The sequence below is a fragment of the Balaenoptera borealis genome (genome assembly GCF_965194805.1).
Source record: "Balaenoptera borealis genome assembly, chromosome: 21".
Lineage (NCBI taxonomy): Eukaryota > Metazoa > Chordata > Mammalia > Artiodactyla > Balaenopteridae > Balaenoptera > Balaenoptera borealis.
The window spans coordinates 13976434-14001219 of NC_138880.1; the positions used below are offsets into that span (position 1 = coordinate 13976434).

Here is a 24786-nt window from a genome sequence, read left to right on the forward strand (position 1 = left end):
TCCTGTCATCAACATTTTTATTTAGTTTAGTAAATGCTAGAATATAAATACATAACAATATGTTCTTTCTTCTCATGGGTAGTCTTTTACATAACTAAAATTCATGGCCAACATTTTACATAACAAAACAACACAAAATAAGAAATCTGTAAATTATCAGAAATGGGACAAGGACATCAGAAAATAATACATTTTATATAAATTATAGAGGACAGTTACAATGAAAACCCATTTCTTTCCTCTCTAACTCAATTTTACAAGATAAAGTCAACACATATTACTCTGCAGACTGCTAAGAGTGCATAAACACTGTGGCTCTTTCAAAAGACAGTGGTCAAAGACAAATGTTATCTTGATGTCATATATTGTTCTTAGTTCTTAACTGGAGTTGAGCTTCCTTTCATAGTCTTCTTTAGGTGATGGTAGTTTGGCAAGATTTTCATCAGGAAATCCAGCTGTAGTGTCTGGGGCTAAAAAGATAAGAGAATTAAGAACTGACCAGCAGAAAGCAAAGAGTATCAGGTAGAAATGATTATCACTATGTCATGGGATTACAGGTGATTTTCACTGACTTATTTTTTTTTTGGTCCTGTTGTGCAGCATGTAGGATCTTAGTTCCATGACCAGGGATCCAGGGATCGCACCTGTGCCCCCTGAAGTGGATCCCATTCACTGACTTATTTTTGCTTCTGTTTTTTCAATTTACAATGAACATACATTAAGTTTGGTAATAAGAAAAAGCCAAAAAATTTTACATATAAAAATATATGTTAATCAGTTTTCAACCTTGCTTTCATAGATTTCACCTTGGCCTCTAAGAATTGAAAAAGTTCCAATTATAGTAGACAACACAAGTAAAATACCCCGAGTACACTGCTTTCTACACGACCTACAGAGCACACAGCTATGATACTTACCTGATCTTCACTCTTCATATACCAGCTTTGCGCAAACTTCCCTCACTGTAAATCTCACTTGGAGTACTTGTGAAAATTACGGACTTTTAGGCCCTTGCCCTAAGAACTTTGTTTCCAAAAGTCTGGGTGAATCCTTTGTAATAAGGACCTCTACATGATCCTTCCGATCAGCAAGATAATGGAAAACAGTGTTGCTTACATACCATTATGTATTAAACTTCAGATATTCTTGCTCATTTAATTCTAATCTCCCTTAACCCAACTCCAGCTTCATTTCTCCCTCTTCAATCGTTTTGCTGTTATGCAGAAAGATAGTGAAAAAATACTGGATTTGTTCTTATTTCCTTTTTGGTCTACAGAGGTAATACTTGCTTATAATAATAGTAATAATAATAAAAGCCAAACATTACAGAATTACAATAACCCAGAAAGAACTGGAATTTTAATTTCTGATAAAATATGGCTAAGAACCAAAAGTGCTAAATGTCTTGAAAAATACTTTCTTTGGGGAAAGGGAAGGAGGCTGGGTAATATACTGAGTGTGCCGAACAGTGAGGCTCCAAACTTCAATCAGAATGTCTTCTGTCCTAAGGAAGTCCCAAATGCCCTATCTTACTTATCTCCTGCTCTAATGTGAAACTCCAAATACATACTTCCCATTATTCTTGGTTATTAGGAGGGGACAATTTCTCATAAGACAGGAAAATATCTAAATATACCTGCATATTCACAAGCTGTGTTTATTTTCAAGGTATCTATGTTAGTAAACTAATAGATGAACCCAACTTGGCTATTCAGTATAAATTTGGTAGGTTCATTCCTTACCCTCCAAGGTTGGTATTTTTAGGAGCAAATCCATGTAGTTTGTAAGGCTTGGTGATGCACCTCCAGTGAAAATACATAAGACTAGGAATAACATCCCTGGATTTTCTTTTCCCATAATCAATGTGTCATTGTCATCTTTGGACATATTTCTGATATTAAGGACTCAATAATTACAAAGAAATTATAGTTTTAGGAATGTTTCTCTCATGTTTTATTTTAATTATTTGCTTTTTAAACAGCTGACTTGCTGCCCCATTAAAACAATTATGTGGTATTTTGGGAAAATTAGCAGCCCTAGAAAAGACTCTTTTTAAAAGAGAGGTTCTAGTACCTGTGGTCGCTCAGTCTGCACCCGACGAAGGCAGTCTGTGCCATAAATCACTGTGTTCTCAGGGATGACTTCAAACGTGTTCAGGTTGCAACAGGCCCCGATGATGCAACCACTTGTCAATATTACGTTTCTGCCTACATACGCTGTAGGAAAGACACAGAGAGAACTACCATGTAAGACACTCAATGACTAGAACACTATTTTTTTTCCTAAGATGATGCAAGTCTAAAAATACAAACTGCCCTTAAAAAAATATTAAGAAATCACTTTAGTCCAGAGTTTGTACAGGGCAGAGGCAGGCACCAGACTAGTATCAAGTGCATTCAAAACAGAGCTCTGCTGCTATCTGTGCAATCTTGGGCAAGTCACTGTAAATTCTCTGAGCAAGTTCATCTATAAAATAGAGACCATCCCACTTCATAGTTTGCTGTAAGGAATAAATGAGATAGTAAATGTAAAGTGTCAAGCACAGGTTTGACACATAGTAAGTATACAATAAATAGAAAATGACAGTGGGAATCATCATCATCATAATTGGTAATCCAAATTAAATAAAAACCATTAAGCAGATTAACAAAAAGCCTAATTTTATTTTTTTTTTAAAAAGAAAGCATTTTCTTTCATGCCAATCAAGACCAAGAAAGGAAAGGCACTATTCTAAAAAAGTCTTATCACTCCGGTTCTTTCTGGACAAGCTCTTGGAGCTGCTTCCCAGCAGTGATGGTGACTTACATGGCCCCCGCCTAGCCCCGCCTATGATAAAGTAGCTTACATTTGTTTCTGATGGGCTAGGGGAAAGCAGTCCTGAAATTCAAGAAAGCAAACTGCTAGAGAAACTAATTTTTTTTCTTTAATTCTACAATAACGTTAATCAACTAAATTACCACTGACTCTAGTTTTTTTTGTTTTTTTTTTAAAGGAAGGAAGGAAGTTTTTTTTGGCTTTTAACAATTATTTATTTATTTATTTATTTTTGGCTGCGTTGGGTTTTCGTTGCTGCGCGCGGGCTTTCTCTAGTTGTGGCGAGCAGGGGCTACTCTTTGCTGTGGTGCATGGGCTTCTCATTGTGGTGGTTTCTCTTGTTGTGGAGCATGGGCTCTAGGCATGCATGCTTTAGTAGTTGTGGCATGTGGGCTCAGTAGCTGTGGCTCACGGGCCTAGTTGCTCCGCGGCATGTGGGATCTTCCCAGACCAGGGCTCGAACCTGTGTCCCCTGCGCTGGCAGGCGGATTCTTAACCACTGAGCCACCAGGGAAGTCAGACACTAGTTTTTTGGAGAAATCTTTTTCAAATCTTTCACCTGAAGTTTATGGTTTAACTCAATCCTGATTTAAATGTACATAGCTAGAATTTTAATTTAATGTATGAAACACATTACTAGATTAGGTTCCTTAAAGGCAAAGAATTTGTCTCACAGCTGTGTTAGCCCACTTCCAACCATGCCTTCCTTCCAAGCACACCACTTTGCCATGGTCTGTACTTAGGCTGTTTTCTGGAACACCACAAAGAAAAAGGAGGTAATCAGTTTTCACAATAAAGTTCCAAACATAACTTACCTTTTGATTCAATAACATTATTATCTCCTATTTTCATGGCTTGGGAATCTGTAAGCCAGAGTTAAGTAGACATTGTGAATATGTTCATCTTTCTTCCCTACTAATTCACTCTGTCCTTATCCTGCACTGGGGCAGGGACAGAGGCATGGGATGGGCCACGCAGGCTGGCCTGGCCAGAACTCCTTGCCCAGGGCAGTCTGCAAGTAAAGTTTTAATCTTTATATAGAAATATCTCAAGTATAAATAAATGTCTTCTATATTTTTAAAGAAATGAGCACCTTATACCCCGATTTTATGAGTAACATGCTTTCACAGTTGTTTTAAGAAAATGAAAACTAATTATGAGTAACATATTTTCACAATTAAGAAAATGAAAACTAACACCCAATCACTTAAGGGTAGCACTGTTAATGGCTTGATATATCTTTATGTAAATATATGTAATTCCCTTTATATAACTGGAAATCAAACTGTACAAAATCAAACCGTATAAACGTATGTAGCTCACTTTATTCGGTTCACTTCCATTTGCAAGCCTTATCCCATACCATCAAAAATCTTTAAAAACATAATTGTAAATGACTGCTTGATGGTTCTAGTGGTCCATTTTATGCTTGCAGCTTAATTTATTTAAATATTTTGCTATTGTTAAACCTTTAGATTTTCTCCTTCAAGCAGTTTCTATTATAAAATAATGTTTCGCTGACATCTTGAAAAGATTTTACTATCTTTTTAGAGTATGAAATCAGCAAAGGCACTGGTGACACTCGGGGGGGGAAAAAATGCAAAGAATGAAATATTTTCATCTCCATCCACCATTTCCTTGTATCAGACAACAACATACTGTCAACCTAAAACTATATAGGAATCAAATGGACAGAGTGTGGTTCTTAAACCAGGATTGAAGCCAAGATTACTCTGTTTCATGTCTACGGCCACTCAGTCACTGTACCTGCCAACAAGATGTAGCAACAGGAGCAAGATGGTTCCAAAAGGTGAGTGTGAGTTTGTGTGTGCATGCATGCACACCTGAAAACAGCATACTTCTTTTACTCGGGTTATTCAATGGAACAGAGGGGATATTTTTTTGATATACTGTAAATAAGTCTTTTCAAAGAGCTGGATGGCCTAGTCCTAAAAACACAGTTTATATATATTTATATATACACATAATATAAATTACATAATATATAACATACATTATATACAATTATATTATGTGTTGAAAATAATTATATATATATAATGTAAGTATTTGATAGATAAATTACAACAATTTCTACAGAGGAGATTTAGGTACCAAAAGACAGCTGGAAATGATTTAGCTTAAATTATGGCAAAGGATACAACAGCCAACTTCAAACACATTATTGGTGCCAATGATCATAGGTTTGGGCTCTGGATCTTCGGCATCAGGAGTGATATTTTCAGGGTGACTATAAAAAAGAAGAGACAAAGTATCAACAAGTCAACAATGCAATAAGCAATTCTGCTGTTTTAGAATTTGGGTTCATTCTCTCAATTTTACCTCCATCAAGGTTAATATATGTAACGATGTAAGTAATTTCTTAATCCAAGTGAATTATTTATCCTCTATGCTGCAGAAGACTTTATTCTGAGTTGAAAAAGAACTACTGAAATGTAAAGAAGTCATAGGTGTGTACAGAAGGTCAGCCTTTCTTTGTTTACTTTTTAAACTCAAAGCCCAGTGTGCCTTTCCCAGGACAAGGTAGAAAAGATGCTGGCTAGGACGTTCGGCTTGTTGAAATGGAATCAAAATCATGCCTAACTTGAAAAATTTCCTTTCTTAATAATCATTCAAGACTGTGAAATGTAAACAGATATTCACATAAAATAATCATTTTATGCTGTTAGGTGGATAGCTGAAACATTTAGAACATAAAATGTTTGCGGTCTAAGAGGAAAAAGCCATTTAAAAATAGTGCTTTATCTCTGACAGCTGAGTTACTGCAGAATCTAACTGTTGTTAATTGACTTACACTAAAGGTGCCAAAATATATTTTAAAAAGAAACTGCTTAATATAGTAAGAAACTCCCAAATCCTAAGTAAGCATTAAGAGAAATCAATCTCTTTATCACAGTTAAGTATTTTCCCAAGGTCTTTATTAAAAATTCCATACACTGTTGCTATAAATTAGGTATAAGCTTGAATTTCCTGCCAAAATTTTACCTAGAAAGCTTTACAAATGCTTATAAAAATTTCATAGGTATTATAGTCTAGTTCACTAAGATCATGTACATGTTCTAATATTTTATAAAGTTTAAAAATTGCCTCTAGGACCCCCAATTTTTCAAATATAATTCTCAGTGTTACCCCCCAAAGCATATGAAAATATATATCAGATTTAAGTTCACATGTCTAGGTATGAGTAATAACATTGCAGCCAGAGCCAAGACATCCAACCAAAAGACTACTTGAGGCAGTGAGCACAGCACTGGGCCATTGGGGGTGTCCTCAGGAAATGCCTGCTTAAGGAACAGAAGAGGCTGTCATACGCAAGGGGAAGATTATCAGACCGAGACTCGGAGATTCTGGTCATCCACCTACGAGCTATCTCACCTTGGACAAGTCTCTTTACCCCTCTGGTCTTTGGTTTCCTCATTTACTAATTACTTGTGTTGAAAAAGATGCTTAAGATGAATGGATAAAGAAGATGTGGCACATATATACAATGGAATATTACTCAGCCATAAAGAGAAATGAAATTGAGTTATTTGTATTGAGGTGGATGGACATAGTCTGTCCTACAGAGTGAAGTAAGTCAGAAAGAGAAAAACAAATACCGTGTGCTAACACATATATATGGAATCTAAAAAAAAAAAAAGGTCATGAAGAACCTAGGGGCAAGACAGGAATAAAGACGCAGACGTAGAGAATGGACTTGAGGACACGGGGAGGGGGAAAGGTAAGCTGGAACGAAGTGAGAGAGTAGCATTGACATATATACACTACCAAATGTAAAATAGATAGCTAATGGGAAGCAGCCGCATAACACAGGGAGATCAGCTCGGTGCTTTGTGACCACTTAAAGGGGTGGGATAGGGAGGGTGGGAGGGAGACGCAAGAGGAAGGAGATATGGGGATATATGTATATGTATAGCTGATTCACTTTGTTATAAAGCAGAAACTAACACACCATTGTAAAGCAATTATACTCCAATAAAGATGTTAAAAATGAATAAATTAATTTAAAAAAAAAAGAAAAAGATGCTTAGTGTTTCCCTAGTTCTCAAATAGTGGGCTTTCCAGATGTCAGTTGTAAAAGGTCCCTAGAGATGGGGCTGAAATGAATGGAAACACTGTCTGTGGCACCTGATTCAGAGCATCTGTAAGAGTCTCACTCACGCATTTATGATGAGCGCCTGTTCTTCTATTAGGTTACCTTCGCCGATCACTATGGGCCCAGCTTCCGCAATGATTCGTGCTTTAGGGTGGATCACTGTCCTGGGTCCTGTTGAAAGTATGGTGAAAAGACATTACTTTCGAAGGCTGCGCTTCCAAGGAGGCTGTTGGGAGGAACGTTTCCTAAAGTAGGTGCCAGGCACCAGACTAGGCACGTTACAAATGTTATCACTGCCGTTCGTGCCAAATCTCAAGCCGAGGTGAGTGGAGACAGCACACGCTTTGGAGCTGGACAGCCCTCGCTCACCCTCTGTTCTGAAGCCTCTGTTACCTCAGCAGTGAAATGGAGGTGGTGATAATACCAGTCTTGCAGGGCTGTTTTAAGAATTAGATGAAATAATGTTTGTACACATAGTATTCTGACACGTAGCCAGCAATAAAAATTAATTCCCTTCCTTCCTTTCCCTCATAAAGGTAAGGCTCTCTTTGCTTACAATGTTGGTGCTTTCTTATGCTAGTGCATTACAGAATTAGTCCTTTTAAAAAAAATTAATTAGCTAATTAATTAATTAATTTTAATTAATTAATTTATTTTTGGCTGCGTTGGGTCTTCGTTGCTGTGCGCGGGCTTTCTCTAGTTGCAGTGAGCGGGGGCTACTCTGTTGCGGTGCGCGGGCTTCTCATTGCGGTGGCTTCTCTTGTTGCGGAGCACAGCTCTAGGTGGGTGGGCTTCAGTAGTTGTGGCACGTGGGCTTCAGTAATTGTGGCTCACAGGCTCTAGAGCACAGGCTCAGTAGTTGTGGCACATGGGCTTAGTTGCTCCGCGGCATGTGGGATCTTCCCGGACCAGGGCTCGAACCCATGTCCCCTTCGTTGGCAGGCAGATTCTTAACCACCGCGCCACCAGGGAAGCCCAGAATTAGTCCTTTTATTAAGGGATTAAGAGGAAATATGGGCGAGATGAGAGCTAGAAAACATGGAGACTAACCTTAGCTTTGTTACTCCGTCACCATCCCTACTGGTCTAGGATGTGATTTTAACCAGTGGAAAGGGGCAACGGCAGGCAGAGGAAGGAGCCAAGCATGGTTACTGGGGTCCTGAGACTCTGATAAAGGGAGACCTGAGGCAGTGACTCCAACCTCAAGTCGAGGGGCAGGAAGGGCTCTCATCAAGCCCACTGTCGGGGTCCACTGCACTGCCTAAACCCGGTAACATCCCCTCGCCCTGCTTTATTTACCCAAAGGCCTAGCATTTGGGTGATAATGAAACCACCAATGAGAAAACAGAATCTCTCACGGCAGCCTCTCCCTCCAACACCTGCCCCCCCACCCATACCAAGGCCATTTCTATCTGTAAACACGCAGACAGGAAGTAACTGACTCTGAAAGTAAGAGAGGGTGGGCAGAAGTGCTGACAGAAAGTAGGAGGGGAGTCAGATAGATGGCACTGTCCATGAAATTCAGTATTCTATTGTTTTAATAAAGTACATTAATAACTTGTTAATTTATTCAGTAATCATTATCTGCTTGTGACAGGCAGGGCTGTATGTTACAGGGAAACAAAAAGGAATGTGTGCTATACTTGCCCTTTTGATCTGTTTGTCTTAAAAATTGGGAATACTTAACATGCTTGCTCAAAAATGTATTAAATAAAGAGGCATTCCAGGTGCCCAGAGAATTGGAAGGAATCTCGGTGCAGCTTATTTTTTCCGCTAACAATGAAGAGCTGGGGATTGATAAAGAGGGTGGGGCCCAAGTCAAAGGATGCACAGAGAGTGGCTTTGTTATTTCTGTCACCTCTGGCTCCCCAAATTCTCAGCTGCTAAAGTACAATTTCCCTGGCAAATTCTCCTGTTCAGGATAGGAGATTTCAGAATAGAAGATGGGATCACTGAGAGCCCTGGGAAGCTTCCCAAGGCGACCATGACTGTGACCACGTGTGCCTTTTTCCTTTGTTAAAAACACACACACACACACACACACACACACACACAATTTATGAAAGGAATACATACTCATTAGAAAAACCTCAATCAAAGCCAAAAGTGAAAGATCCTCTCTCCTCTTGCTAATCCCATTCCCTAGAGGTAACTATTCTTAAAAATTTGCAGTATATTATTCCAGACTTAAGTACTACAATATATTTAAAATCTGTAAATATCACTGCATATAAAATATACTTCATTAGAAAGTTAAAAAATAAAGGAGAAAAGATACGAATTACAAATACATACTTTTTCAAAAAAACAAGGAATAGTACTTATTCTGCAATTTGCTTTTTCACCTAATAAGTCATGGTGATTTTTCCATATAAGTACATCTAGCTGGTTATTCTTTTTAATGGCTGAATATTATTTCACATCATATGAATATACCATAATTTATTTAACCAATCCCTTAATAAGGGGCATTTAGAAGTTACCACTTTTGGGGAGAGGTGCTAAAACATTGCTGAAACAAACACTGGATTCCTTTGAAATGAGAAATTTCTTACAGGTCTTCCAGCCATGTGAACCAATTTAAATCTGTAGTTTGCACAATACCAGATTTACATTTTACGTCAAAATATTCTATGATAAAGGGACACGATCTTTCTATTTTAGGTTCTTTATAATTAAAGCCCCAGCTAGCACCCCACCCCTTGTCTAGAAAGTCCAGGCTCTGGCCTTTATCACTTAAAGGCTATGTGCTTAATCTCTCAAATGCCTCAGTTTTCTCATCTATAAAAAGATGAGTATAAAAAAAAAAAAAAAAGATGAGTATGATAACCTACCTCACTGGGCTGAAGTGTGGATTATATAAAATAATGTTTGAAAAGGAGATCACAGTTCTTCAAAATGGGAAGTTCATCACTACCTGACACTAAGAGCTAAGAACTTTATCACAGTAAATAAAATAACTCCTTCTGGTCTGAGAAACAGAAGAAAAGGGAGTGCTTTACTTCCCTGATACTCAGGTACTGGGGTAAAACCTCTTTTTAACCAGGGAGGAAAATTCTTGACCATACTGTAAGATAGTGAAAAAGATTAATAATTAATAAAATTAATAATTTTCCATTGCTAGCATTAAAAATCTGACAGGAGGAAGAGATCATCATGACTGTGACAGAAAGCAGATCCTTTGCCACAGCTAGATAAGTAGCCAGAGGCACTAGATATTCTGCTGGTACTCAGGCTGCAGCTTTTGACAACAAGCAGCCTTGCAAGAAACTACCTGAGAAAGGGCTAATAAGACAAAAGTACCACTGGGACCTGTGCTTCTTTAACAGTTCCTCTAAAGTACAGCTTTGAAAACAATTGGTATTTTCATCTTTCCCTTTCAAAAATAATATAATACATGTTAATTATACAAAAGAAACCCAAAGAGATGAGCACAAATTTTTAAAAATTAAATAATCCCAAATCCCATGTCTTCTTACACAATATTTAAAAATAATGCTGGGGCTATTTTAGCCAGGTGTTTATTATTGTTATTGTTTTTATCATTATTAATAAGTCTGTTAATAAGTAACTGCAAAACTGGTTATAAATCTAACGGCCTTGCCCTGGGATATAAAGCATTATATGAGACCTGTGAGCAGCTGCTGTGAGACCTGTGTTTAGGACAACACCTCCACCTGGTGGCCGCACTGCCAAACTACAAGTCTTGGAGTTCAGGGCTGAAATGACTTGAAAGGTGAAACTATCTACCTCAAGTTGTGATGTTAACAGCAAGGTCATGGGTGACAATAAACTGAATAGCTTCCCTTAACTTCTTGTAGGTCTTTTTTGGGCAGAGACTAGAGAGGTTAGTATGTGTATATGAACCGCAGGATACGTGACTGCTAAGACTTAAGTTTGGTGAACTCCTTAAAGGAACTTTCTGACTTAGGTGAGTGAGGCTTTGTCTCTGCGCAGCGCTGGAGGTCGGCACCAGACAGCCCGCAACCTGAGCACTAGTCCAAGACACTGGAATGTGAGCACAGTCTGCTCCGTACTTTTCTGCACGCAAGAGGCATTTTTACCTAGAATGGGTCTGAATTCAAACCAAGCTGAAGGGTCTTGAGGTTAAAATGCTTTAACAATAAAAATCTATCACCATGGAAAGTTTTTTTTTTAAAAGGCTGCTGTGAACTTTCTTGGCGCTCTTTCTGGCAGGGCAGTTTGTATATTTTCTTACCAAATGTGCTGAAACCCTATTTGGCTTATCTCCTTGTTTGGATAAGTGTGTCTAGAGTTGGAGCTGCCTCACTGGCTGATGAATTATTTTTCTAAATGGTTGGCCGGGCTTGACGCAACCCAGCCAGAAAGACATTCCTTGCATCAAATTTCCATTCCCCTCATTTAGTAAAGGGCATTTTTCCTGTCTATCTTTGCCACAGAAAGCAATCTCTGTGGACATTTTCATATGTCAATAAATAGCTCCAAAAGCCACAAGGTCTCTTTTGAAAATGAAAACAATTCCTTTGACCTGTAAGCTGAAGTACCTTTAAGAACTGCTTTATATTTGATGAATTTCTCAAGTCACAGCCACTGTTCTGCTTTATTGAAAAAGATTTCCATATAATGTACATATGAAACTTACATAATGTTATAAACCAATGTTACCTCAGTTAAAAAAAAAAGATTTCCACAATAAAAGGGAAGTTTATATTAAAAACTCTAATGGAAAGAACAACAGAATAAGTGGGACAAAGTGCTTCCATCACAAAGCTTTGCCACTGTATTCGGTTCTGCCTTCACATTATGATGTCCCACCAAGCCCTGTCCTAACCCCAGGAGTCTGCCTTCACCCTATAACAGGACTACAGGACTGTGCTCAGAGCTACCTTTCTGAAATGCCTTTCAGCTTTCAAAACAAAATTTTCAGGAAACAACGCATGGCCCATGAATCAAGGCAATCTAATTAAAAACAGGCTTCATACTATGAAACCTTATTTACCCAAATTATAATTAACGAGAGTGCTGTTATTTTTCCCAAGGTCTGTTTCCTAGCTGCCTCTAATGAAAGGGTCAGGCTCCTGCAGAGCCACAGCCATAGGGTTTCTGGTTAAGGACAATATTTCAAAGCTTCGGACTAGTTTCTTTGATAAACCAAATACCTGATTTTCTAGGAAAACAGAAGATCAGGTTTAATGTTCTACTAACTGAAACACAGCAAAGGAAAAAATTACTTTCCTCGGGCTTTCCTGGTGGCGCAGTGGTTGAGAATCTGCCTGATAATGCAGGGGACGCGGGTTCGAGCCCTGGTCTGGGAAGATTCCACATGCCGCGGAGCAACTGGGCCTGTGAGCCACAACTACTGAGCCTGCGCGTCTGGAGCCTGTGCTCCGCAACAAGAGAGGCTGCGATAATGAGAGACCCGTGCACCGCGATGAAGAGTGGCCCCCGCTTGCCACAACTAGAGGAAGCCCTCGCACAGAAACGAAGACCCAACACAGCCAAAATAAATAAATAAATAATAATTAAAAAAAAAAAAAAAAGAGTGGCCTCCACTCACCTCAACTAGAGAAAGCCCGCGTGCAGCAACGAAGATCCAATGCAGGCAAAATTAATTAAATAAATTAATTTTTTTAAAAAATTACTTTCCTCCTCAAATATTTCAGAATGGAATAATTTGGTAAGAGTAAAACTGATGAGGGAATGAAAAGTTATGTAAAACATCCTGAAAAATCTATTAATTAAACTACACTTAAATTTACTGCCACTTAAGCCAGAAAACAGAGCTTATTAAGTGCTCAAATCTCATACTGTAACAGAAGACTTACATTAGCTATTCTGATAAATTAAGCAAAAACAAAAACAGTCATATGTTGAAAAATAGTCCATTGACAGAGGAATGGATAAAGATGTGGTATATATATATATACAATGGAATATTACTCAGCCATGAGAAAGAATAAAATAATGCCATTTGCAGCAACATGGAAGGACCTAGAGATGATCATACTAAGTGAAGTAATTCAGACAAAGACAAATATCATATATTGCTTATATGTGGAATCTAAAAAAATGGTACAAATGAACTTACTTACAAAACAGAAATAGAATCACAGATGTAGAAAACAAACTTACAGTTACCAGGGGGAAAAGGGAGGGGGAGGGATAAGCTGGGAGATCAGAACTGACATATACATACCACTATGTATAAAATAGACAACTAATAAGGACCTACTGTATAGCACAGGGAGCTCTACTCAGCACTCTGTAATGACCTATATAGGAAAAGAATCTAAAAAAGAGTGGATAGATGTATATGTATAACTGATTCACTTCGCTGTACAGCAGAAACTAACACAACATTGTAAATCAACTATACTCCAATAAAATTAAAAATAAATAAGAAAATAAAAGTTTCCCTAAGAAGAAAATTCCACACCCCCCCCCAAAAAAAACAAAAACCACAACACTAAAAATAATTTTAAAAAAACATGGTAGGGAGAGTGAGATTAAATCAGATAACTTATCTCTACTCTCAGCTTTGATTTAACTTTATATCTCCCAGGAGCTTTTTTAATCTGATGTATTACATCAGAAAAATGAATTAATAGTATCAAAAGATAAGAGTTAATTTTATACCAAATATAACATGACAGAAATGACTAAATACCAATACTGGAAAATTTCGATATTTATATATAAAATTAGAGATAAGAAACAGGCACAATGAAAATGAGATAAGAATTGTGTAACATAGAACACTGGGTAACTATATCACTTCTGAATCTTTTCCTTAATTTTCTTTCAAAATATTTATTTATTTATATTTTTGGGCTGCATCAGGTCTTAGCTGCGGAACATGGGCTTCTCTCTAGTTTGGGCACGGGCTCAAGAGCTGCGGCGCGTGGGCCTAATTGCCCCGAGGCCTGTGGGATCCTAGTTCCCCGACCAGGGATCGAACCTGTGTCCCCAGCTCTGGAAGGCAAACTCCCAACCACTGGACTGCCAGGGAAGCCCCTTTCCTCAATTTAAAAAATTGAGATGTTTCTGTAACGTAAGCAAATTTTCTTGTTCTAAAAAACTGGGTCAAAAATAAACCCAACAAATATTAACTTAGATCCATTCTATGATAAACTTCAAATCACTAGTTTTTAAAAAATTACCATTTCTTATGCTACAATCCGTCACTGAAAATCTGTGTTGAACAATCATTTTATATTTTAACCATCAAAGTTGTGCATGATCAGATGGTAATCAGCTTACACGGAAAGTAGATTTAAATACTGTATTTCTTTACATAATTTCAACATTTACAGAAGGCAGGAGGATGAAAGGGATAAACAAAGGGGAGAAGCACAAAGAAATGAAAGACAGAGGGAGAACAGAAAAGCGAGCGCTGATTCCTGAATCCCCCAGGCCCCAGTCCTATGTAGTGGTCCAGCTCTCCGTTTCACAGGATAAAGCCTTTACTGCTATTCTAGGGGTGCTTTGCAAGGACAGGACCTGTTATTTCAAATCTGAAACACACACACACACACACACACACATATATGTATACCTGTGTGTACATTTATGCCTGTAGAGACATTCATACCATCTATATATCTACTACACAGTAGATACTGAACACTTATTGTTTAAAGTGAGGAAGAAGTAGAAATGAGAGGGAAAGTAATTATTCTTATTTTCCTTCTAATTATAGAATACCTTGTGGGATACTATTAGATGTTATTCCTCGAATCATGAAGAAAACCATAAAAATACTAGAATAAAAATGCAGAGGAGGGACTTCCCTAGGAACATTTTGATAAACATGTGACTATAATAATTTCTCCTCATAAAAAATCTGCAAGTGGTTTAAGTGTTAACAAAGAGTTAATATAGCACTGGAAAGAAAAAGCCACCATGTAAACTTTGAAATTCTGTCAATTTAAAATATTATAATTAAATAAATCCAACCTGGAAAATTCCTAATGATGTTCCATAATACTGGCACGATCTTTTTTTTTTTTTTTTTTTAGTAATTTAATGCTGTATTTCCTTTATTTATTTATTTATTTGGTTATGCCGGGTCTTAGTTGCAGCAGGCGGGCTCCTTAGTTGCGGCTTGCCGGCTCCTTAGTTGTGGCATGCATGTGGGATCTAATTCCCTGACCAGGGATCGAACCCAGGCCCCCTGCATTGGGAGTGCAGAGTCTTAACCACTGGGCCACCAGGGAAGTCCCCAATACAGGCACAGTCTTAAGACATGGTTTTATAAGACATGATGCCTGAAGTGGCTGGAGGCTTCGACTTACTAAAATTAAAAAAATTTGTTTTTCTTTTACAGATATTGTTAGTATAAGGGAACAAGGCATATCTTCTCTCTGAAAGTGTACTTAGTTCCCTGAAAGCTCTACTCCAGCAACACACAGGGGCTAGTAAGGATGGGCTCATGTTAATAAAGCTACCAGGGCACCATGTCCAGTGAAAACACATGTAAAAGAACTAGGATGTGCTAAAATGTGCATTTGGGGGAATTAAATCATGTTCGTATAAGCAAGCTGCCTCGTGTTAAATTGTTCAGTTGATTTAAATGTTGGACTTCACCTCTAACAAGGCTACACTGATTTTACAGTGTGATTAGCCAACGTTTATTGAGTGCTTACTATCTGTTAGGTATTGGGCAATGACTTTCACAAATATTCTTTTATTTAATCCTTCAAAAACCTATGAGGTTAAAAAAAAAAAAAACCTCTGAGGGAGGCACTAGTATTTTGCCTGTGACAAAAGCTGCTAACTACCACCGAATATCCATTCTTCCCTTTTGCCTTGTAACAGAACCCAATAAGGGGGCAGCAATGCGTCCAGTTCAGACTACATCTCCCAGCCTTCTCTGTAGCTAAGTGTGTCCATGAGACCAAGACCAAGGCAAAAGACTGTGTGGAACTTTCAGGAAGACTATTTAAGGGGAGCTGATGCACTGGGAGGCACACCCTTTGTCTCTGCTCCTCCCCTTTCTTATCCAAGATCACTCTCCGTGCTCTAGCCATCACATCCTGGCCTGCAAGGCTGCAGCTCCCAGACAATCAACTGACAGGCCCTGAATTGCCTACCCCTGGGCTTTTTACATAAGGGAGTAAAGCTTTGAGTGTGTAAGCCACCACTACAAGCAGTTGAACCTAATTCTGATACACACAATTACACAGATGGGGAAAATGAGACAGGTTAAGTGACATGCCAGAGGTAACTGAGCAGGTTAAGAGCGAGGATGCTACCCCAAGTCTGTCAGACTCCGTGGTTTATACTCTTAACAGAATGTAAGCTCTGTGAAGGCAGTACCTGTGTCTGCTGTGTTCACTGCTGGGTCCCTAGTGCTAGCACAGTGCCTGGCACATAGTAGGTACACAATAGCTGTCTCTCAGATAAAAAAATGACTTTACTATATTGCCTTGTTAGTTTATCAGACATGAGTTTAAATATAGACTCCATCACACTAAATTCTTTTAGAAATATTAAACACTTAGAGAAATACACTGTTTCTCAATAAAATTAGGACATCAGTCAAACATAGAAAATAATACCTAATGAACTGTAAAGCACTGAAATAAATCACACCAATTCTTGAGAAACAACACTAATAGGCTATTTTCTTACCTATAGTTACATCACCCCTGATTTCACTCTCTACGCACACAACTGCTCCAGGTGCAATCTTCACACTGTAGGAAAAAAAAGGTAACATTCATCATGTGTACAGTTTAAAAATAGTGTTATAGAAGCTATCCTGACACTGCAATGAGAAAAAGGTTAAAACAAACTGAAAGAAAAATGAAAAGTAAACTGTAAGATTTAATATATTATAAACTTCTCAGGTGGCACACCATCCACTGAGCTAAAATTATTTATCATGCGTTCTTAAAATGCTCGAGAGGAAAAGAGGCTTTGGACTCTTTTAACACCAACATTGTTTCTAAATAGCAAAAAGCTCAAAACAATCTAGATATTCATTAGTAGGGAACTGGTTAATAAATTATGGTATACTATGAACTAATATACAGCATAATAAAGAATGAATAATCCTGTATGTAAAGAGTTGGAATGATCTCCAAGCTACATTGTTAAGTCAACAAAATCAAAGCCAGAAGATGGATAGTAACATGCCAGTATTTTGGTTAAAAAGAGGAAAAAGAATGTTCATTCAAAATATTTAACAGTGTAGCAATGCAATATTAATATAGAAATCAACGTAGAAATTTAAAATTTACAAATATTCCTATTTATTCTCTATGTATATGATAAAACTGATCAAGTGATATAAATTGTAGTGCAAATTATTCAAAAAATTAATAATTTCCAAATAATTTATTAATGTTTTTGATATTCTGCTGTGATCTTTTGTTGGACACAGCTGAATCTAGCTAAATGCTGCCCTAGCTGAGCCATGAGCTGACATGAAGAACTGTACCAAATGACTTCCCCATTAAACTGATAATCATTAAGTAACTTGTAGTCATTAATAATTTTTCTTAGTAGTAATGATATTATGGTGTTAAATCTGCTCTGTTTCTATGAAATAACAATACTATTTTAGATATTTTTACTTTATGTCTGTGTGAATTTTTCAAAATTTTGATTTCTAGTTGTTCACTGCAAGTTTACAGGATTACAATAACTTTGTATATTGACCTTGTATCTTGCAACCTTGCTAAACCCACTTAGTTCCAGTAGTTTTATAGATTCTCTGGGATTTTCCATGTAAACCAGTTTCATGTAAACAATTTTGTTATCTGTGGATAGGGACAGTTTTATTTCTTCTTTTCCAATTTGTATTCATATTATTTCTTTTTCTTCCCTTATTGCCCTAAGACTTCCAGTATGATATTAAATAGAAGAGTGATGAAACCAGACATCCTTGCCATGTTCTAGCTCTACAAGATAAACAAAACCTATCAAAGTTTCTTCTAAGACATGAACTTTGCATTTCAAGTAAATTACTAAAACCTGGTATATAAAACAGTTGAAGTTTTCTTGATTTGCATGTTACAGCCTTGATTTATAAATTTTCCAGAAAGTTGTTTTCTCATTTCAGTAAACATCGTATTTATATTTAAATAAATATTTATATCACCACCAGCAAGGACCAGAAATCTAGAGTGCAATGATTCACTCATATCAATATCATTAAGTTCTATAAATATTCATGTATGAAAATACTTATTTATTTATTTTTAATTAATTTATTTATTTATCTATCTTTGGCTGCATTGGGTCTTCGTTGCTGAGCACGGGCTTTCTCTAGTTGCCGTGAGCAGGGGCTACTCTTCACTGTGGTGCGCGGGCTTCTCATAGCAGTGGATTCTCTTGTTGCGGAGCACGGGCTCTCTCTAGGCGCGTGGGCTTCAGTAGTTGTGGCACTCGGGCTCCGTAGTTGTGGCTTGTGGGCTCTAGAATGCAGCCTCAGTAGTTGTGGTGCACGGGCTTAGTTGCTCTGTGGCATGTAGGATCTTCCCAGACTGGGGCTCAAACCCGTGTCCCCTGCATTGGCAGGCGGGTTCTTAACCACTGCGCCACCAGGGAAGTCCCTACTTGCTTATTTTTAACATACAGTGGATACTATAAACAAATTTAATGGTACTTTCTATTTGTTTTTCATGTCTTTTTTGGATACTTCTTTGATTTTAAAAAATATTATTGCAAAGTTTTATTTTTTCAAATGTTTTACTGTGAAACAGATTCATGTTTTTAAAATTTGTCCTCCTTGATGACTGAAAATTTTCATTATATGCAACATGAACTTAAACAAGACAACCTTACCATTCTAATAAAATACTTAAGTGTTTAGCACATTCAGCTTTTCTGAAATGACTTTTGAGCATCATTTACAACTGGTGCAATCTGTACAGCAGTACTAGTGTGTAACTGCTTAATATTTGTATTTTCTTGAATATTTCCAAACTATCTCTGGAAGAACAGGTAAGAAACAATCAATACTCACTGCCTTCAGAGAGAGGAGCTAGATAGCAGGGACACAACGGTAGATGGAAGATTTTTTTCATTATATATCATTTTTTAAATTGCTTGCATTTTGAATCACACAAATGCATTACCTATCCAATCAATCAATCAATAATTGATCAAATTTTCTTAAGGCCAGGTACTAAAGAGGTCCTGGATATGTTTCCATAATCAGGGTGAAACTTTATCCACTTTCCTGAAAAAGTCCCCCTCAAATCATAATCCCTAAAAGTGTCTCTCCCTTTATTTTATCTAAAAATACTTTCATGTAACTTGTAAGTATCATTTAATGAACTTTAGACTCCTTAGTTTCCCTTTAAGACCAGTTTTTCTGTTCTTCAAATCATTTCTCCCACTGCTTCAGCAACAATCCTCTTTAACCAAGGAAAAAATTATTATTTTTCATTAGCATTACTTCTCATTACTTTCAGTCTCCAATAAACTGCTATCACAAATATAACCTGATTACACCATACTCACAATGGCATGGGTTAGAATATTTCTAGACCACTGTTCATAACTGTTCTGTGTCATATTACAACCAGGATGCTTGATATCGTACTAGCAGAAATGACACAAGTCAATGGAGGGAAGAAATGAAAGGCTGTGTTACGAAATAAGCGTGAATACTTGGAATATTCAATATGGTTATATTCTGGTCCATTTCTTATCTTGTATTAGTTTGTTCAGGGTGATGGTGTTTTGTTTTCCCTTTAATGACAGCTATCCAATGATGATGCAGCTGTAATTTAACTGAGACACTAGGACATTTCTGGTGGCACTATCAGGACACCTCTTTGAAATTACTGTACCAATATGCACCAGGAATCATAAAAATATTCATAATGTGTGATCTAGGAAATCTATTTCTGTAGTTCTATCATCAAGAATTCAATAGGAGGGAAAAAAAAAAAGAATTCAATAGGAGGAAAATAGATGCACAAATTGGTCATTATAGTATTATTCAGAACAGTGAAACATTGCTAATAACCTTGATAGCCATAAAAAGGGAGAGGTAATGAAATAAAATATTGCCACCAGCTTATTGGAACACTATGTACTCCTTAACAATAAAAACAAGGTAATACTACCTTTTTACAGAAAAAGTTTGCCCACCCCTGGTCTACATGGACAACTTATCTCTCCTTTCAAAATACCACTAAAACAACAGTAAAGGAATAAAAGAAGTACTATTCCCAAAGAGCAAGGGAGAGGAGATAACAGCAGATGAAAGATGTCAAGACCTTCAGAAGACTGTAAGCAGCAGGAAAAGTCACTGCGAGGCTTAGCCTGGAGGCACTAGGTACTAGGGAAGGGGAGAAAACGTGAGGCAACCAAGCAGTCGGATGTCTGCCCCCGGTCCCCATCCTCAGGGGCACAGCCGGGTGATGACCGGCCCCTCCATGAGGCGCTGCACTTAAGATATCAGGCCAAAGCCAGGTGACAGTGACGGGCACAGCAACAGTGAGACCACCAGCACCCTTCCCCATGTGCCTTCCTGGCCTCATACACAATTTCAGGCAGCAAGGAGATAAGAAGATGATTCTTTTCTACAGAAACTACCAGACATCCTGAGTTCTTCAATGAAAAGCTCAGCTTCCTGCCTGACCTGCTCTACCCTGAAACACATGAGAGGACAAGCCTAATGCATATACCTGGAGCTCCCAGCTGTGCTGTTCTCATGCTTAACAATGGACAGAATGGACAGAAGGCCATTATCAGATACATCTGGAAAGCCTCCAACTAAGAAGGAAAAAACCAAAACAACCAGGAAAAAAAAGTAGTTTGAGGAAACACAGTTAATTCAGATAGTAGAAGAAAACATTAAAAACACACAACCCTTACAATTGAGAGAAATGAGACACTACTACATAAATCAAGACAGAAGCCTATGAAAAAGGAACAGAGTCTAAGAAAGAGGTCCTAGAAATAAAACACATGACTAATATTTAAAATTCACTAGAAGGATGGAGGTTAAAAAAAGAGCTCACCCAGAAAGTAGAACAAAATGTAAAAAAAAAAAAAGAGAAAAGGCAGGATGGTTACAGGACCAATACATGAGGTATAAAAGTAATCCCAATAAAAGTAATCTTGAAAGGAGAAAATAGAGATATTGGTGGAGAATAAACTATGAAAGAATAATACAAGAAAATTCCCCAGGACATAAGGCTATCAATCTCTACTCCGGAAGGACTCAGTGAATGCAAAACACCCATGCCAAGTACCATTATCATAAAATTTTTGAACACTATAGAGAAGATCCTCAAAAGTTTCCAGGGGTGGGGGGTGCAATAGTCACACACGGAGGGGAAGAAATAATCAGAATGGCATCAGATTTCTTAAGAGCAATACTGGATACTACAAGACCAGCAAACAATCGTTACAGAAATCTGAGTGAAAAGTAGGTTTAACCTAGAGCTGTTTATCCAGCCAAACTAGCAAACAACTATGGAAGGAAAATAAAGACATTTTTAGACTTGCAAGGACTAAAAAAAAAATCTCCTATGCACTCTTTGTTAGGAAGCTAATGAAGGATGTACTTAGCTAAATAAAAGTAAACCAACAGACAAGACAGATTCTAGAAACAGAGGCTCCAGCGTGCAAGGACAGAGGGAAACATCAGGATAACAGCTGTGCATCAGTCTTAGAGAGCAAAGTTCACAGAGGACTTCAAAGGGAAGATTTCTAGGAAAAAAGAAAAAAAACAGAAAGATTATGTGATGAGCATTTGGAAAAAAATTTTACGAGGCATTTGACATACCTGTGGGAAGATATGAAAAACATCAGTACATAGAAAAGAAAGAAAATGAAAAATGAAATTATTTGGTTAAATTTTAGATGAACTCAGCTTGAGGTATCCATGGAGAAAGACCCAGTATATCCAGATCTGGAGCCATGAGAGAGTTCTAGACCAGAAATACAGCTCTGAAGAGTCAGCAGGGTACAAACTCTTTAATATGTTTCTCCATCATTCATATTCCAGAATCCTCCCAAATATTCCCTAATATAAATGAAAAGTAACACCAAAAATAAATATTTTTAAAAATCACCACTTCCTTACTGATGTGAAAAACTAAAAAAAGACGTGCAAGAATTTTTCTTCTATAAATTTCGGTGAACAAACCTTCCTACCACAAAGTATTTTTAAAGCTCTAAGTAAAAAGAATATCAAACCAAAAACTAATAATCCCTGGGTCTATCTTCAAGAAATGTTGTTGAGATTAGACACAGCTATGTCTGCTCCCATCATTTTGACAGGCACTGACTTTCTACAAGGAACAAGTTAATAAAATTTTAAAATGATCCATCTGGGTTACTACGTGTCGATTGTCTGCTGAAATCACAGAAAATATAAAACCTTTCTACTGAATAGAAGAAAGAAAAAACTTCAGTGACATGAAGCAGAAAACAGAAAACGGTCCAAATCTCTCATTTTCTAGATGAGGAAACTGAAGCCCAGAGACTTTAAATGTCTTGAAGCAAAGTTCATTTCCCGGACATCATTATTCTAACGCCAGTCATCTCTTTTCTGTTAGCTGAAAGTTTCCTGGAAACATCCTGTCGTTTTGGATATTCTTTCTGTGACAGCTGAATGATGCTGCCCTTGAATGTATCAACATTTGTAAATGTTTTTTCAAGTTGGTTTGTGTGTTTAAAAAAGCAATTTTATTAAGCCCTGGACAAATAAACTAACCTCTATAAAACATCTCATTTTAGACATGATTTCCCATCCCAGTTTTCCATTCCCTCAGCCTCCCTCTCGCTATGATTTTTTTATGAAAAAAGTATTATCTAACGTTTAACTTATCCTGGGCAAGCGAGAACAGGTGAGACTCAAAAATGCCCTGTCTTCAGTTTTATGCAGAAGAAAGAGGCTCCAGGTAGTGTGTGTTACAATCAGCACACTTTGTGAGGCAGGAATAATTTAACTCACCGCTAGATCAATTAAAACGTGGTCCGAACATCTCCACGTAGACCTCACTGTACCTGGGAGTGATGGGGCGGACGGGGAAAACAGGCAGCTGGGAGAAGGCTTAGCCAAAGACCTACTTATTAAAACAACAATCAACACCACCTTTATCTCCACTGCACACTACTATACACTGTGCATAATATTCTTAGATCTTTCCTCTTTATCTTATGAAAAAGATTACAATTACCTGCCTAAAGAGAAGAAGAACCTAAATGTTAATTTATGGCACCCAAAACAAGGTTTGTCGGTTTTCTTTTTCAGAGAGAGTCACCAGAGGGTGCTCGACACTGCTGCTGTGGGGAACAGTTTAACTTAAGCGTGTCCCCATCCCAGCCGCTCCTTTCCACCCAGAGTGCCCAGCCAGTACGACCACTGGAGAAGCAGCCCCAGGGCCTGTCCCCACGCGTCTACAAAGCAGCTAGTTTTGGTCCAGGGGCGGCCCCCCTGGAGTCCGTCTACACAAACACACAGCGCCCACGACAGGCAGGAAGGGACTGGGGAGCGGCCGGCACTCCCGTGTGTGTCGGGGACACAGGGCAGCTACAGGCGCCCCGAGGGCAGCGGAAAGGAAGGGGACGGTTCCTCCGTGTCCGGGGCGGGGGGCAACACCCTCCTCCCCTCGCAGCCCCGCCCGAGACCGCTTCCGCGCAGGCGCGTGGCGGAGGAGAACCGGGGAGGTCGCGGAGGGACCGAGAACCAGAAGCTTCCCCGCCCCATTCCGTATACCTTCCCGGGCCGCTCTACCGCTACTCCGTCGCCCCCTCCCTCCGCGGACGCCCAGGTCTGGGCCTTAGGAACCGTCTCAGCCGGGCGCCCGGGATAAGACACCATCTAAGTCCCCACCACAGGCGACCAGGAACAGGTTCCACCCCTGCGGAGAGGACAGAACAGGCTTTTCTCAGACAGCGACCCACCTTTTTTGAGTCTTTTCCGCCATGGTTTGGGCCTGACCTCCAGTTGGATCTACACAACCGCCTGGGCAAAGCGACGATCTCTACGAGCGATTGCAGAGCCTGGCAGGATCGGGAAGGGGCGGAGCCTGGGGCTGCTCGCGGGGGCGGGGCGGGGCCGGCTCTGGTTTAAGGTTCCACTTCGCAGGTGTAAGCGGGCTTGTGCCAGGGGGCAGTGCGTGGCCACCATCTGGTTTTAGCGCAATCCGGGGATCGATGGACTCGGATTTAAAACAGCCGTTTAGTTTGATCCAACGCACGTCATTGTGACCTCATTATACCCCACTGTTCATTCTCAGTTTCCTTTCCTTAAGCATCCTACTGCTAAACCCTGGGCCCTTTTCCCTTTCAGTGTGAGCTCGTTATTCCCATAAGTTAAGTACCCTCTACCTGCTGTCGGTCTCAGGTTAATATCTCTAATTCTGTCCTCCTTGCTGAGCTGATTATTCGATTGCCTACTTGACGTGTCCACTTGGGTGCCTCAAGGTCTTATGAAACCTAAAATGTCCAGAACAGAGCTTTTGATTTACGCCCTTGCCCTCTCTCCAGAGGATCCAAGTTGGTCATTTGAGCTCTGTCTCAGTAAAGGAGTCTGCCATTCACCCAGTTGCTCAAGCAAGAAGCTCAACAGTCATCCTTGGCAGTCCTCACCTCTCCATACATAATTCACCGGCAAGTTCTGCTGCTCCTACATCTCATTCTTACACTTTGCATCATTTACTCTGCCACCTCTCTAATCAACCCCTGTAGTCTGCCCCTTCCACCCTTGACCTCTGAAATCACACCCCCATCCAAGCCCCTCTCCTGTAGCTAAAATCATCCTTTAAAAACCAGATTCAGTTATTTTACTTCCCATTCCTTTTAAAATCCAGCCCCTGCCCAGTTCTCTCTTCTTTAATTTCATGTTCTCTTCCTCTTTCTCTATCACACTTTCATTCTCCAGGAAGCCAGGCTGA

General features: G+C 38.8%; 1 protein-coding gene across 4 annotated transcripts; it reads right to left on the reverse strand.

Moving 5' to 3' along the window:
* DCTN6 (dynactin subunit 6) lies at positions 1-23920 on the reverse strand. Of its 4 annotated transcripts, XM_082375080.1 has the most exons (8): positions 23795-23881; positions 21476-21592; positions 16547-16611; positions 6997-7102; positions 4977-5065; positions 3630-3677; positions 2074-2216; positions 1-470 (listed from the first exon to the last, which is right to left on the reverse strand). In XM_082375080.1, exons 1-8 carry the CDS (start codon positions 23815-23817, stop codon positions 372-374), a joined length of 690 nt encoding a protein of 229 aa, XP_082231206.1. In that variant the 5' UTR covers positions 23818-23881; the 3' UTR covers positions 1-371. The 4 variants fall into 4 exon arrangements, with proteins under 4 accessions (XP_082231206.1, XP_082231207.1, XP_082231208.1 ...); XM_082375081.1 differs by lacking the exon at positions 21476-21592 and having other exon boundaries at positions 23795-23920; XM_082375082.1 differs by lacking the exons at positions 21476-21592; positions 23795-23881 and adding an exon at positions 7214-7368 and having other exon boundaries at positions 16547-16610.
* Positions 23921-24786: the final 866 nt, after the last annotated feature.